The sequence below is a fragment of the Macaca mulatta genome, chromosome 2 (assembly GCF_049350105.2).
Source record: "Macaca mulatta isolate MMU2019108-1 chromosome 2, T2T-MMU8v2.0, whole genome shotgun sequence".
NCBI lineage: Eukaryota > Metazoa > Chordata > Mammalia > Primates > Cercopithecidae > Macaca > Macaca mulatta.
In genome coordinates, this window is record NC_133407.1 from 108,343,261 (window position 1) to 108,359,847 (window position 16,587).

At 44.8% G+C, this 16,587-nt stretch overlaps 1 protein-coding gene across 3 annotated transcripts in view; it reads left to right on the top strand.

The window, feature by feature from the left end:
* The window catches only part of EXOSC7 (exosome component 7), a 35,158-nt gene extending 24,507 nt beyond the window's left edge, over nt 1-10,651 (top strand). For 2 of the 3 annotated variants that reach the window (XM_015131169.3, XM_015131171.3), the window contains exons 5-8: nt 1,056-1,126; nt 4,775-4,898; nt 6,605-6,760; nt 10,415-10,651. In XM_015131169.3, the coding sequence (XP_014986655.3) occupies nt 1,056-1,126; nt 4,775-4,898; nt 6,605-6,760; nt 10,415-10,519 (456 nt within the window). In that variant the 3' untranslated portion in view covers nt 10,520-10,651. Of the gene's footprint in view, nt 1-1,055; nt 1,127-4,774; nt 4,899-6,604; nt 6,761-6,858; nt 6,956-10,414 lie in introns of those variants that run through there. The other variant, XM_077992292.1, reaches the window with a different exon arrangement.
* Nucleotides 10,652-16,587: the final 5,936 nt, after the last annotated feature.

Genomic DNA, 16,587 nt, shown 5'->3' on the forward strand with positions numbered 1-16,587 from the left:
CGAGGCCTCTCTAAAATGAGGACAGAAGGATATGCCACCTTCCAGTTAAATGTGCTCTAATTTTCCCTGCTAGATGAGCACACATAAGTGCACTCAACACTTTTGCTCATGGGCAGAAGCTTGTCTGAGAGACCTTAGTCTTCATTATAAGTAATGTAAAACATGTAGTATTTAATGTCTGAGTGTCAGATATACATTGATCGTTATGTACGAGAGGTAATTACAGTAGTGAATGTGAACCTAGGAGCAGCCGCAACATCAGTGGTCAGTGTTTTCTCCTTGTTTGGAGGCCAGGCATGTCTTAGCAAATATTGGAGTGACACTTGGAGTACAATTAGGAGCTATCTGGGGCAAAATAAAGGTGATCAGTCCCACCTTCAGGGCAGCCCCAACTGCCTGAAGTGCCTATGAGAGGAGCACACCACAAGCCATGGCCTCTGAGTGTTGGTACCACAGCCCTGGTCAACTGTGACCTTGTGTGCATGGGCCACATAAGCACAGCCATTACAAGGCAGTGCTTGTAATTAGGGTGAAGGACTGTGTCAGTGAGTTGCAGTCATTGCATGGCTAGCCAGGAGAGCAGCCACATGTTATCTTTATTTTATAAACACACAGTCAGCATTTCTTAGAAATCAGTGTCCTTGACCACAGAATAGTTTTGGGAAAAAAAAAAAAATCAGTGCCTGGCCGGGTGTGATGGCTCATGCCTACACCCGAGCACTTTGGGAGGCTGAGGCAGGCAGATCACTTGAGGTCAGGAGTTCAAGACCGGCCTGGCCAACATGGTGAAACCCTAAAAATACAAAAATTAACTGGGAGTGGTGGCGCACACCTGTAATTCCAGCTATTCGGGAGGCTGAGGCAGGAGAATTGCTTGAACCTGGGAGGCAGAGGTTTCAGTTAGCCAAGATTGCACCACTGCACTCCAGCCTGGGTGACAGAGCGAAACTCTGTCTCGGAAAAAAAAAAAAAGCAGTGTCCTTTAACTGGGGCAATACTTAAAGTAATATATGATGCTCGTTTTTTTTTCCTTTTTCAATCCCTGTCTCCCTTAGCTGCTGGAATGTGGTGGAAATTTGTTTGATGCCATTTCCATTGCTGTAAAGGCTGCTCTCTTCAATACAAGGTAAGTCTTCCTGGAAACAGCTCTGCAAACCTGTGGAGAACCAGGGCAGACACTTGTAATGGAACACTGAGAAAAATTTCTACTGTAGCTCATATGTGAAGATAACAGGAGGTTTTAACATTGAAAATGGTGACATCTAACGTTAAACTCCAGAAAAGATAGATTTCGTAACTTAAAACTACATATATACGTATATTCTGTATTTATTTTTTGTATTGTTATTTTTATAGACATCTACCATTTAGAAAAATATTAGAAAACTACAGAGAAGCCAAAAAGAGTAGACGCCACCTACAGGCCAACTATCCAAATACTATTACTGGGTGAACTCTATGGGGGCAAGGATTTTCCTGTTTTGTCCTTGCCTATATTCCTAGCACCATGAACAGTGCCTGAAACATAGTAAGTGCTTGCATATTGCTTGATTGTACACATGTATGTTCTGAAAGCAGGGTAACAGCCTTCCCTTTGGCTTAAGAAGAGGAAATGGCTATTCCACGTGGTTCATCTTTCCAAACAGGTTGTGTAGAAGGGACAAATTGCTACGGTTTTTTGGAGTTGACATTTATCCTGACTGATTATTATTCCCCCTTCTATGCTCCAAGTACTTTGAGGAAAATTTGCAGCATTTATGAGTAAATACGTGGGATAGGGTGTTCATCCTATGAGAGAGCCTACGTTAAGGTAACAGAGGATCCTATTAAAAAATGAGGATTAGAAACTTCTAGGGATATAACCTAAGGACATAATTGAATAAATGAGCAAAGATGTTTATTCTAGGATGTTCATCACAGCTGCTTTGTAATGGTAAGAAACTGGAAACAACCTGAGTTTCACAATGTAGGGGATCGAAGTCCGCACAGCAGCCTATTTAAAGGCAGGTTATTATGGAAAATCACTCACTAAATGCCATCCCCTCATCCTGGTTTTTGTTTGTTATATTTTACTTTGGTAGTTCTTATATTTAATATGTCTGGAAATAAATATGTACCCCTAAGTGGTCATTGTAATTATTTTTCAGTGCTCATATTTTGGCCAACTTAACATTTATCTGTTTTTTAGAGCTTTTCTATGATGAGTTTAGACTCCCTGTGTAATTTAGAATAGACAAAAATTGCAGGCTGGAGTATTTGTTGAAAATGAAAGCTGTAGAGTCCCCCACCCCTAGTTACGCCTCTAGGCTCCTTGTTGAGACTATTTGAAATGTGAGCCTGGCACTCTTGGCCACTGTGGGAGCTTGCATGCCAGATCCCACAACAGTGGCTGGTGCTTGGGCCCTGTTGGGGAAGGAAAGGAAGTTGTCATCTGATGTATCTCGAGCCTCAGAAATGACTCCTCATCTGCCAGCTGGTTACTATAGGCACCCAGGCAAAAAGAGAGATTGGGAACCACACAAGGTTGTTTAGCTGTTGGGGAGGTACTGGGCAAACTGTATGCCAGAAAGGTTAACCCAGCTGCTCAGGTAGGGGAGGACACCTGTCATGGGCACAGCCATAGTCTCATCCTCAGACCAAGAACAGCCCTGCAGGCAGCAAGGAATGGGGACTCTAAGGCATCGAGTCCCCCTGGTATGTGGAGAGACTGTTGGCATATTCAGGGTCCTTTAGAAGGGTAAAGGCCACCTGAGGGTATTCTTTAGTCCTTCTGCCTAGTCATGTTGTAGCGTAAATGGTTGACTGACTTGTTCAAATAGGATATTACTTAGTATTTAAGAACTTCCCCTGATGTACCGGGCTCCCAAGTACCGGGCTCCAACTGGGGAAGACCCTTACAGAACTCCTTGGCCCTTGTGGACATTCTCTGGCTGAAGCTCCCGTGATATGATATAGATGCTGCCTTGTGTATGGATGCCCAGCAGGGCTCAATCATGGGGGGCTTTTGTTAGAGGAACTGGGAAAAGTACCAATGCTATTTCCATTGCAGGAGCTGGATGGACCACCTCTTCCTTCCTGGCTCCTCCACCCTATCCTGGAGTGAATTGACTTTATAGGTTAAATGTGTTTTTTAGTACCCAGCTAAAGAAACAGAATGTTGCCAGCACCCCAGAAGCATCCCACACCTTCTGTACCCCCGTGCAATTACACTCACGGATGATAACCAGCATCTTAAAAGAATAGATTACTTTTGTACTTGATATAAATGGTATCATATACTATGTTCTGTTTTGTGTCTGCCTCATTCACTGAGCATTGTGCTTTGAGAGATCTGTGTCGCTGCCTTAGTCATAGCTTGCTTTTTGCTGTATGGTGTTCCATTGTGTGACTTTGTCCGGTCTGCTGTTTATCCAGTCTACTGTACAGTCTACTGTTGTTTATCAGTCTACTGTTGATGGCCGTCTGGTTCGTTTCCAGTTTGAGGCTATTACAAATAGGGATGGGCATCATGAACATTTTTGTGCATGTCTTTGGTGCACATATTTCTCTATTTCTGTTGGGGAAGAGTGTTCTGGGTTATAGGGTATGGCTATCTTTAGTTACTGTAGATGTTGCCAGTTTCACAAAGTGTTTTACCAGTTAACACTTCCACCAGCAGTGTATATAAGAGTTCTGGGTTGTTTCACATCTTTGTCAACCCTTACTTTTTTTTTTTTTTTTTTTTTTGAGATGGTGTCTCACTCTGTCTCCCAGGCTGGACTGCAGTGGCATGATCTCAGCTCACTGCAATCACCCCCTCCCAGGTTCAAGCGATTCTCTTACCTCAGCCTCCCAAGTAGCTGGGATTAAAGGTGTGTGCCTCCACACCCAGCTAATTTTTGTATTTTTAGTAGAGATGGGGTTTCGCCATCTTGGCCAGGCTGGTCTTGAACTCCTGACCTCAGGTGATTCTCCCGACTTGGCCTCTCAAAGTACTGGGATTACAGGCATGAGCCACTGTGCCCAGCCTTTTTTTTTTTTTTTTTTTTTTAATAATTATTTTGGTGAGTGTGCCTTGGTATCACAGTGTAGTTTTAATTTGCATTTTTAATAGATTTTATTGGCTACTCGGACAGCCTCTTTTATGAAGACATCCAAATATATTCTATGTTTGAGTCTTTTGCCCATTTTTCTATTGGGCTGTCTTTTTTAATAGGAATTCTTCATGTAATCTGTCAGATAGTATTTTCTCCATCCAGATTACATTTTTAGTTTTTAAATAATGTCTTCTGATATAAAGAAGTTCATGATATATATTTATATAATATAAATGATATATGTTAGTAAATATATATAATATATATACACATATATAATTGAATATATAACTTTTTTCCCTTTGTGAATCCTGTTCAAGAAATAGTTATCTACTCCAAGGTCATGTAGATGTTTTTTTCTAAAAGTTTTATTGTCTTATCTTTCATTTTTATATCTATGGTCTATTTCATATGGCTTTGTGTGTGTGGTGTGAGGTAGGGATTGAGATTCTTTTTTTTTCCATTGGGATATCTGATTGACCCAGCATCATTTTCTAAAAGATGCCTTTCCTCATTGCATTGTGGTGCCTCCTGTGTGCTTTTGACAGGGATGACAGGGATGAGGATGATAAAGAATAGGCATAGTGTATCTTTCTCTTGTGAGACACAGGGATTCCAACTCCTATTCTCAATCTTAAAAAGAAGTTATTTTTTCTCCTCCCAGTAAGTGGGAATTTTAATTGTGCTTCTGCTTCCAGCATACCAAGAGTTCGAGTTCTGGAGGATGAAGAGGGGTCGAAGGACATCGAATTGTCTGATGACCCTTATGACTGCATACGACTAAGTGTGGAGAATGTCCCCTGTATTGTCACTCTGTGCAAGGTATAAGCTTGTGTTTTATGTTTTTTGTCTTCCCTGTGGGTGTGGGTCTCCTCAATGCCAACCTGCTGAGGTTACTTAATAGGTTAAGAAGTTGTAATATCACATACCATATAGAAGTAGCTTTTACCCAAATCCAATAATTTGGTTATATTAGAAACCACTACCATGAGTAGCTCTTTCTTTTCTTTTTAATTGGAAGATACAACGTGATCCTTGGAGCCATGAGTGTGTTTGTAGTAATAGTAGCCAGAGTTTGTTAAGCTCCTTCCGCATACCGTGCACTTCACTAAAGCACCATGTCCTTTAATTCCCTCAACTCTATGGGGTCTAGGGTGGTTGAGTAGTGGAGGGTGGTGAACACTGTCCACCCTATGAAATGGGAGGTTGGAGCAGGTCTTGGGTATCAGGAGTGGTTTTCACATAGAGGGCTGTGGAGCTGAACAGAGGGCAGTGGAGCTGAATATCAGGCTGATGTGACATATAACTAATGCTGCTCCAGGCTGTGCAAAGAGGCCTGTATTGGCTATTGGCTGGGATTGTAGCTAATTCCACTCAGGATTCATTATCTCAAAATAAAGCTAAACAGGTCAGGTTTAATTCCACTGAGATCACTTCATGAACAGAATGTGGTGAAGTGTTCAGACAGCAGGATGTTGGGTCTTGGCTTCTTTCTTTTCTTTTTTTCTTTTTTTTTTTTTTTTGTGACAGTCTTGCTGCAACACCCAGGCTGGAATGCGATAGTGTGATCTCGGTTCACTGCAACCTCTGCCTCTCAGGTTCAAGCAATTCTCCTGCCTCAGCCTCCCAAGTACCGGGATTACAGGCACGCACTATCATGCCTGGCTAATTTTTGTATTTTTAGTAGAGACGGTGTTTCACCGTGTTGACCAGGCTGGTCTCAAACTCCTGACCTTGGGTGATCCGCCCACCTCAGCCTCCCAAAGTGCCGGGATTACAGGCATGAGCCACCACACCTAGCCGGCTTGTTCTTTCTTGTTTATTTGTTTTGAAACAGGATCTTGCTCTGTCGCCCAGGCTGGAGTGCAGTAGCACAATCTAGGCTCACTGCAACCTCTGCTGCAACTCCCCCACCTGCCCAGGCTCAAGCTCAAGCAACCCTCCCACCTCAGCCTCCCAAGTAGCTGGTAGCACAGGCTCGCACCACCATATCTGGCTATTTTTTTGTATTTTTGGTGGAGATGGGGTCTTGCCCATGTTACCTGTGCTGGTCTCAAGCTCCTGAGCTCAAGCAATCCATCTTCCTCAGCTTCCCAAAGTGCTGGGAGGCATGAGCCACTGCGCCCAGCCTTTGGCTTGTTCTTGAGTGTGTCCCTTAGCATGGACCCTCTTGATTTCCCTTGCCATCAGTGAAACGTCCATGTGGCTTTGTGTATTAATTTCTCCCTTGTGCCCCTCTGTTGGAAAGCCCTGGTGGCCTTTGCCTTGGATGGTCTCTGAATTCTAGTTTTAAACCCCCTTGCCCTGTTTTTCCATGTCATGTTTTTATTGTACCACCCACACAGTGGCCTGTGAGAATTGTTGAACATTCCTTTAACTATTTTCCTCATGAGCAGAATCTAAAATAAGACCTGGAATGACCAGTGCGGGTACTTTGCCTGGTGTAGAGATTCCCACCACGAGGCCATGAAGGGTGGGGCTCTGAGGCCTGCGTGACCCACTGTGTGCTGTGCGCCCTGCCTTTGCAGATTGGCTATCGGCATGTGGTGGATGCTACTCTTCAGGAGGAGGCCTGCTCGCTGGCCAGCTTGCTGGTATCGGTGACCAGCAAGGGAGTTGTGACGTGCATGAGGAAAGTGGGGAAGGGCAGCCTGGACCCAGAGAGCATCTTCGAGATGATGGAGGTGAGGCCCTGGTTCTGAGGAAGGTGCGGGGACCTGGCTTGGGTGCCTGCTGCTTCCTGCTCCCTTGGTCACACCATGGCGATTCTCCCCATTCACAGCCTTGACCCCAAACCTGGAGGTTGGAGAACAGCTGGTTTGAGCCAGGGGTCTGCTGACCTAATCAAGGGGGTTGCGGGGGTAGATACTCTGGACTGGGAGGTAAGGAGCCTACCAGTAACCATTTCTTATCCTCAGTAAGTGCCCCCATCTCATTTCTATGTGTCTAAATAAGACCGTTGGACTTGGATAATGTAAAGAGCCGCTCGTAACTCCAAAATCGCAGGCCTTTGTAACTTGATGAGGGAATAGAATTCTTGGCTCACTGCTTCCTGTCCCTTGAAGTGGGCGAGTAAAGATAGAAGCAGGGGCTGAAATGTGGCTGTCTGCCAAATTCATTACTGCTCTAGAAGTGTTTAAATGGAGACAAGCAGGGATGGTGAGAAATCCGACCCGCTGGAGTAGGAGTGGGTTGCCCCCATCACTGGCAGAGCCATGAGGGCACTTCCATAGTTTTCTGTACTGTTTGCCCTACATGTCTGTCACCTCACTGGCCTGGAAGCCCCGCAGGAAGGGACAGGGTCCTGCTCACCTGTTTCCCAGACCTTCCTTCCCCTACATCCACCTCACCTTTCTGACTGATTGACTGACTGAACTTCCAGAAACAGAGTTAGCTGGATCTGATTATTCATACTTTCTTGTAACCTCTATATCATCACACATGCCCAGAGATCATTGCTTAATAGCAAGCACTCTTCCTTTGTGTTTAGAAACAATGACTTCTTACCGAAGAATCCAAGAACATGACATCTATTTTCTTCATCATCTTTAAAATTTAAAAGGCCAAAATGAGCACTGTATATAGCATGGAGTTCCCAACCGTGGGCTGTGAGGGTGTACTGCCCTGGCTGCAAACCTGGCTCTGGGCCATAGTCCCCCTCATCTGCAAAGTGGGACTGATAATAGTAATATCTGCCTCAGACACTGCAGAGGTGGTTATTAGGGTGATGTGAGGTGTAGAGGTGAAGCACGTGTCACAGTGTCTGATAACGTCATCAGTTCTCAGCTAATGGCAGCTCTTATTCTCTGTGCTCCGTGAAGCACCCTGAGTTCAGATTTCTCCAGATTTAATGCTGCATAAAGTCTACCAAAGGCCTCTAGACAAGGGACCGTCAAACCTTGTTTTAGAAGGTACTGTTCCCCCTCCCAGGAGAGTTTATGAGAATTTCTCTAAATAACAACAAGCCCAGTAAACAAATAGCTAAAGTTTATTGTGTGCGTACTATGTGCCAGATACTGTTTTCACTGCTTTAAATACATCATTTAGTCCTCAGCAACCTGTGAGGTAACTATTGTCCTCATTTTTACAGATGAGGAAACTGAGGCACACAGAGGATAAGCAGCTTGCATACAGGCCTCCCTGCTCATAAATACTGGAGCTAGGATTTAAACCCAGACTGTGTGCGTCCAGAGCCACTGCTCCCAGCCCCTGTGCAATGTCAGCCTTATAAACCAGATCTCCATGGCTGTCCTGGATGGCAGAACTGGAGCTCTGTTCAGTGAGTTGAGCTTTGTCCTCCCCTCAGGTTTGGGGGATGAGGTCTGCTAACTCTGGACAGGGGACTGTAGCTCTGTGGCCCTGTCTTACTGTTTATCTCACACAGGGATGCAGCAATCTGGAAGTGACTCACTGGTGTTGCTGAGAGCCTGGCGGGTGGTTGTGCAGGCTGCCACCCCCAACCTCTGCAGTTGCTTTCTTGTATCTGGATTCAGAGGCATCAAGTCCTTCTCAAGTCCTGGCATCCTGTCCATCTCATCTCCTCTTGTCCTCCCTCTCCACCCTCATGTATATGAATAATCAGTACCCCTATTTGACAGACTCAGACTTTTTTCTTTTTCTAATGTTATGGGAAAATCTTTCCAAAGGCCCCTTTTTTTTTTTTTTTTTGAGACGAAGTCTCACACTATCGTCCAGGCTGGAATGCAGTGGTGCGATCTCAGCTCACTGCAACCTCTGCCTCCCTGGTTCAAGTGATTCTGCCTCAGCCTCCCAAGTAGCTGGGATTACAGGTGCCCACCACCACTCCCAGTTAATTTTTTTTGTATTTTTAGTAGAGACGGGGTTTGACTATGTTTGCCAGGCTGGTCTTGAATTCTTGACCTCGTGATCTGCCTGCCTTAGTCTCCCAAAGTGTTGGGATTACAGGCTTGAGCCACCGTGTCTGGCCCCCAAAGGGCTTTTTGACCTTTAACCCTGACTTTGCATTTCATAGAGGTGATCACTTCCCAGCCTTTTAGATTGAAATCATCTTTTCATAAGAGTTTTAGTCATACTTGGGATCTCATCCCATGTTACAGTTAGGGGCCGGGGGAGAAGACACACAGGTTGTTACTCTGGGGAGAATACACCTGTAACTGAAAAGACTGAGGCAGGGATTTAGGCATGGATGTCTTTATCCCAACATTGCTGAGAATGGAACCAGTGGCAGAGTTGAATCCAGACTCCTATGGGAATGTGAAATACTTGATAAGGTAGAGATTTGTGGTTGGTTCTTCGTATTCTTAAAATGATTCTTGGGCCCAGAGACAGATAAAATAACAGTTTCATAAAGAAAAATATTTTTTTTATATTGGGGTTGTTGTTGTTGAGACAGGGTCTTGCTCTGTTATCCAGGCTGAAGTACAGTGGCACAGTCACAGCTCACTGCAGCCCTGACCTCCCGGGCTCAAGCAATCCTCCCATCTCAGCCCCTGAGTAACTGGGACTACAGGCGCATACCACCATGCCCAGCTAATTTTTTAGTTTTTTGTAGAGATGGGGTTTCACTCTGTTGCCCAGGCTGGTCTTGATCTCCTGGCCTCAAGCAAAATCCTCTTGCCTTGGCCTCCAAAAGTGCTGGGATTACAAGCATGAGCCACCACTCCCAGTCATACTGAGTTTTGTTTTGTTTTGTTTTGTTTTAGGACCTCTTGTGTCTGCTGTGTAGGGACTGATTATTTTGTGGGTTGTCCCTCTTGATGTGTTTTGATTCCAACATTTGACTGCCTTTAACATCTCAGCATGGCAGTAACACCAAAGATCCCATCCAGGTACTGACTTTGGTCACACCTGAGCAGTTCTGCTTAGAGGCTGTGTGGGAGGTGAATGAGAAGCTGCTTACTAAAATGTCCTTGGCATCATCTGTTTCTTCTCCAGACACACTCTGGATTCCCTTTGGTCTCCCTATTCCTTCTCACTGTAGTACAGTGTCAACCTGGCTATACCCAAGCCCAGATTTGGTTGACAACTTTGTTTCTTATTGCAGTGGCAGCAGGATTGTGAAGCATGAACTAATGGCCAGGGCAGGCTTTGCTGCTCCCTGTTTGCTGCCTGGTGGGGGCTGGTGTCTTTATTTATTTATTTATTTATTTTTGATACGATTTTTCCAAAATTTATTATGTTGTTGGGGTTTGTGGTTTGTTTTTGTTTTAATTTGCTTTAATTAAATAAAAGTCCTCTAAGGCAGATGGAATGTGTACAATGTCAGAAAGACTACCTGGCAGAAAGGGAAGCTTTTCTGGTCAGAGTGTGTGTGCCTTACAAGGGGGTGTGTGCTCTCTCCTGTCCCTTCTCCACAGACTGGCAAGCGTGTGGGCAAAGTGCTGCATGCCTCCTTGCAGAGTGTTTTGCACAAGGAAGAAAGCCTGGGACCCAAGAGACAGAAAGTTGGATTCCTGGGATGATTTGCATATCAACTGCTTAACTGTGGATTGTTTTTTACTTTTCCTTTTAAACTGGTTTGTATATAGTTTTCTTCGCTGTTATGAATTTACAGCAACATTTGTACGTGTAAAATTAAAGGCTATTTTCTGGTCTGGTTTGGTATGTTCAGGGTTCTTCAGTTGAAGTCAAGGCACCATTCAGTGACCCCTCCGAGTCTGGCCCTTATCTAGTAAGTGGCAGACAAACCCAGAGCTCTGCCACCAAGGGAGACCCCACAAGCTGGAGTAAGGACCTGGCAGAAAATGGTTTAAAGGAAATGCTTATGATATGTATTTTGTGAATTTTTTTCCCCTTGAGGAACTTTAAGAATCACAAAGAAAAGTTCATTCACCTTGTGTATTTGGGTGGTTCTGGGAGAGGAAAAAAGAGGAGGCACTCTGCCCTAGGTACAGACCCAGGGCGTCTGCCTGGCTGGTGAGTTGTCCCAAATCCTGGGGAAGTCCAACTGTGACTTCCTGCCTTCTGAGATATCTGAATGGAATTCCTTAGGTTCAGGGTCTTAGTAGTAGCTTTGGCTCTTAGCCATCCTTTCTTATCACTCTTGTTTTGAAATTGCTTTGTGCTTTATAACCACTCCCTGGTGTTTCCTAAGATTTTGTTTTTTCAGCATTAAGGAGGATGCTTTCAAGATGTTGTCATTTGATAATTCAGCTGCCTTCATGCTGTTGGCATAGAAAGGAAGACTATGCTTGCTGGCCCAGAAAGCTCTTCTATAAGCCTGTAGTTTCACTGTGCAGTGTGTTAGAATTAAGTCTCTTCATGTGTAGAGCAGCTTTTTTTTTTTTTTTCCCCCTAGGGGGAACTGAAACTCCTACATCTTAAAATGCCCTGGGGAAGGAGCTGATTCATGAAGGAGAGCATTTCAACCATGGCATTTGCTCTCTGCATTCAGTTAGACAAATGGGGTAAGGCGTTAGGAATTTATCACCAAATGGAAAGAACATAATGTGAGCTGAAGCCCCTGGGACTGCTTCCAGAGGTCCTGGTGTGGGCGTTCCTCCCAGCAAGGCCAGGTCCATCCCTGTGGAGGGAAGCAGCTGCCTAGACTTGGGCTTAATGGGGAAGCTTCTACCCTGTTGAGCGCACAGCCTGGGTTTTTATCTTTTATGTTTCTCTAGTGACCATCTACAGACACCATGATGGTGTTCCCAACAAGGTAGAAATCAGCCTGGTCTCTCCTCCCCTGCTCCTCGTTGACTGCCCATGACATGGCAAAACATTGGCAGTGGTGGTGCAGAGATGCAACTCAAGTGTGAATAAAGTTTAGAAGCTTTTGCTTTTGATGGTTGATTCCAGTGGATCATTTTGAGATACATAAATTAGAATGGATATTGTCATATATGTCAAACTCAGCTCTGCTTCACTTCCCTTAGACAGATGAGGCTGTGGCATGCCAGTGGTACGACAAACAGCTACCCAACTTGGATGGCTGGCTAAATGCTTCCAGTAAAAATGAAGAAGGAAGAGAAAAAGATGGTGGCATCTGTCTCTAGCCACCCCATACCTTTCCCTGAAGGCCATCCCTACATGTAACATACATATATTGCAAATGAAACAAAACACCATATGAGCAGGGGCTCTCAAGGAGAGGTGTTTATTGGAAAGATCTGATTGTTGCAGCTCTCAGAATGAGAGAAGAGAAAACTGAAGACAGAGACTGGCAAAGACTTGGAAAAACATTATCCTGGGATAGACCTGTTTCATCCAGCAGAGCCACAGCTGTCTTTAGTGGTCTTTAAATAAACATTAGGTAGAAGAACATTGAAGATGGTCAAAGTAAGGGCGAGGTATAAGAAATGCAATGTTAAGTAATAACTGGGTTTTTAATTGTCTCTGATTCCTTAGTCTTCCAAATTACGAGTTAATTTTTTTTTTTCTTTTTTTTTAGAGATAAAGTCTCACTGTGTCACTGAGGGTGGAATACAATGGTGCAATCATAGCTCACTGCAGCCTCAAACTCCTGGGCTCAGGTGATCTTCCCACCTTTCTGGGACTGCAGGCGTGTCACTATGCCCAGCAAATTGTTTTTTTAAAACGAGGGTCTCACTATGTTGCCCACGCTGGTCTTGAACTCCTGGCCTCAAGCAGTCCTCCTGCCTTGGCCCTCCGAAGTGCTGGAATTATAGGCATTAGCCACTGCACTGTGACATGAGTTTAGATTTTTTTGTTTTTGATGAGAGTCGTTGAGTGGGCTGACTTCTTTTTATTATTATTATTTTTTGTTTTTTGATATATGGTCTCACTCTGTCACCCAGGCTGGAGTACAGTGGTGGGATCTTGGCTCATTGCAGCCTTGACCTCCTGGGCTCAAGTGATCCTCCCACCTCAGTCTCCTGAGTAGCTGAGACTACAGGCACGTACCACTGTGCCTGGCTAAGTTTTGTATTTTTTGTAGAGATAGGGTTTTGCGAGGTTTCTCAGGCTAGTCTCGAACTACTGAGCTCAAGTGATCCACCTGCCTTGGCCTCCCAAAGTGCTGGCATAACAGGCCTGAGCCACCACACCCCACCCAGCTGATGTATATTAACAGCCATGGAAAGCCTTTTTAAAAATGGTAGGCTTGGTGGGGTGCAGTGGCTCACACTTCTAATCCCAACTTTGGGAAGTCAAGGTGAGAGAATCATTTGGGGACCAGGACTTTGAGACCAGGGTGGTCAACATAGTGAGACCCCCATCTCTACAAAAACTTAAAAAATTAGCCAGATGTGGTAGTGTACCTGTAGCCCCAGCTACTCAGGAGGCTGGGGCAGAAGGTTTACTTGAACTCCAGGAGTTGGAGGCTGCAGTGAGCTATGATTGCACCACTGCTCTCCAGTCCAGGCGACAGAGCAAGAACCCTGTCTCAAAAACAAACAAAAAACAACAAATGGCAGGCTTGTCAGCCAACCATCAATTTTTGGCATGCTATTTAATATAAAAACCAGAAGGTGGCTGGGGACGATGGCTCATCCCTGTAATCCCAGCACTTTGGGAGGCTGAGGCAGGAGGATCACTTAACCCCAGGAGTTCAAGACCAGCCTAGGCTACATAGTGACACACCATCTCTACATAAAATTTAAGAATTAGCTCAGCATGGTGGTGCATGCCTGTAGTCCTAGCTACTCAGGAGGCTGAGGTGGGAGGGTCGCTTGAGTCCAGGAGGTCAAGGCTGCAGTGAGCCAAGATTATGTCACTGCACTCCAGCCTGGGCAACAAAGCGAGACCCTGTCTCAAATAAATAAAACCAGAAGACCTTCGTAGCACAGTTTAAAGAGACTGATTTACAACTTGAGTAGAATGTGCTGAATTTCAAACCCAAGATTTCCTTGTGCAAGAGTGGCAGAGTTGCAAAGGAGACAAGGTACATCCTCAGGAGGTTACTTTTGCAAAAATCAAGACTTTCATCAGGAAAGAAAGGGACTCAAACCTGAGTCAAAGATAGGACCTTGGATGCCCCCACATTCTCCTGAACTCTTCGGGCAGGCAGAAGAAGCCTCCACTCCTCAGCTAAAGGAGCACAGCTATCCCTTTCCTTCCTGGAGACCACCAAAGGCCATACCTGAGGCAAATGTGTCAGAAATGGTACAGGTCAACCTCTGTCCCACTTCCCCTGATTATTTCCAGACCAATGACTAGGGTCAGATTACAGCCCAGCCTGAACAGGGAAATATGGTTCCTGCTGTGGGAAGAAATAGATTACTCATCAAAATAATTATAAGACTCAGCTTAGAATATGTGAAATTGAGGTGGGAGTGTCTTGAGGGTGTTGGACTAGGGCTGTGACTAGAAATAGGGTTTAATATTTAATATCACGGTAAGGAGATCTGAAGTTGTTCCTAATTCACTGCTGGGATAGCCCCTTTGAAGTGGACCCAGCGATCACCAGAAGTAAATGAGGAGGAGATGCCAGAATTGCTTTGGAGTAGTGTATTCAGGAAAGGGTTGGAGGGTTTATAGAAGTGAGTGTCTTAGAATGGATTTATCGTGTGAGCCTGGAGAACATGCCACCCATCTATGATCCCCAGGATAACTTAGAGGGCACTGTCTTCACTAAAGCAAAAAGAAGTTGCTAGGGAAGGAGTCCTGGCATCCTTGAGAAGGTCAGTAATACTTGTCCGGAAAGTTGGGTTGGCATCGGGAGATGCTACCATAGACCTGGGATTTCTACTGTTATTGGGTTAAGATTTGAGATGAGCAGGGGACAGGTGGCAGCACGTAGCCATCAGAGGCCAGATGAGTATAATTTCCATGATGTACAGCAAGGCCCAGGTGGCAGTCTGGCTGTAGCTAATAGATTATGTGTTCTGAGGGTTAAGACAGATGGGCAGCCAATCAGGATTTTAATCAACTTGTCAAAATTAAAAATAATAAAATAATAATTGGAGCATAAAAAGCTTATGTCAACCACTATAATGGGAAATTCTAGTCCTTCACCCGGTTTCTGTAAGCCAGTTTCACAGATGAAAGTCCATTGACAGGAGGGAGGTTGATGTCTTTAAGAATCCTGTGATATCACCATCAGTACTTATAATAATACTTCCCCAATCTGGAATAACGCATCGAGGAAAGGTGATTTGAAGGCTTTTGAATCTGGGTTTTGACTTGATGCCTGTATTGGGAGACCTGAAATGCTGCCAAGGCTCTCCAGTCAAGGGGGATGAGGGATGGAGGCTAGGTAATAAATGGATGGTACAAGTAAGTCTGGCTCACAATGGTCAGTAGGTCCTGGGATAATTTCTGTCCCCAAATGTGTGGGTGGGATGGATATGGTACAATTGAGGTGTCATAAATGGGATGGAATGAAAACCACAATGGTAAGGGTCAAGGTTGGAAACTGCCACCCTTCCCTGGCCAAGGTCATAAATCAGAGACAATATTGGATCTTGGGAGAAATTGCTGAGATTAGGACGAACATCAAAGACTTTAAGGACGCAAGGGTGGTTGTCCCCACCTCATTGCCATTTATCTTATCTCTGTGGCCCCTGTGAGAGCCAGGTGAATCATGGTAGATGACCAAACACACGAGAGAGCTCCCATTTCCGCTGCTTTGTTGGATGAAGTGTCTTCACTAAGATTAATCAACACAGCCTCCAGTGTTTTGTATGTGGCTATAAGTTAGGCAAATTCTTCCTCAATCCCCATTAACAAGAAGGGTCAAAAGCAGATCTCTTATGTGGAAGAACTGCAAAATGTGTTCAGCGTCTTGTCACTGGTCTATGTTAATCATCTACTTTTTGTCACAGTGATGTCTTCAGGGCCATCGTGCTGATCTATTTATATTGATAAAATCATGTTTATTAGATCTAGTACATAGGATGTGGCAAGCTGTTGGAAGTCCTAGTAAAAGACACGCGCACGAGAGGGTGGGAAATAAACCCCACGAAGATTAAGGAGACCACGACATTGATAATATTTTTAGGTATCCAATGGTGTGGGGCATTCTGAGAGATACTCCCTCTAAGGTGGTAGATTTTGAACCTTACACCCACCCTCATCTCCCCACTACCCTCACTGAGAAGTACAGCACTTGTTGGGCCTCTGGATTTTGGAGACAAGAATGCCGTGCTTGAGAATGCTGTCTCAATGCATTTCCTGAGTAATTCACAAACCTACCAGTTGTGAATGGGAGTCCAGAATAAGAAAGAACTCTGAAGCCTGTCTAAGCTGCATTACAAGCATCCCTCCTGCTCCATGTGACCCAGAAATTCCAACAGAGCTAGTGCTATCTGGAGCAGATAAGGGTGCTGTGTAGTTTCTGACAGGCCCAATAGGAGGTTGTAGCACAGACCCTAGGATTCTGGAGCAAGGCCATGTGGTGGAAAACTATTCACCTCCAAATGAGTGAGTTTGAAAAGAAGTTTCTGGCTTGCCTCTGGGCCCAATTAGAGACTGAATACCCAACCCTGGGACCTCAGGTGACCTGAGCCACCCATCATGCTGGTTATTGTCAGATCCACCAGGTCATAAGGTTGGGTGGGTGCAGCAACAATCCGTGCAACATGAAAATGTACATTGAGGATTAGGCCTGAGCAGTTCAGTGGGCACAACC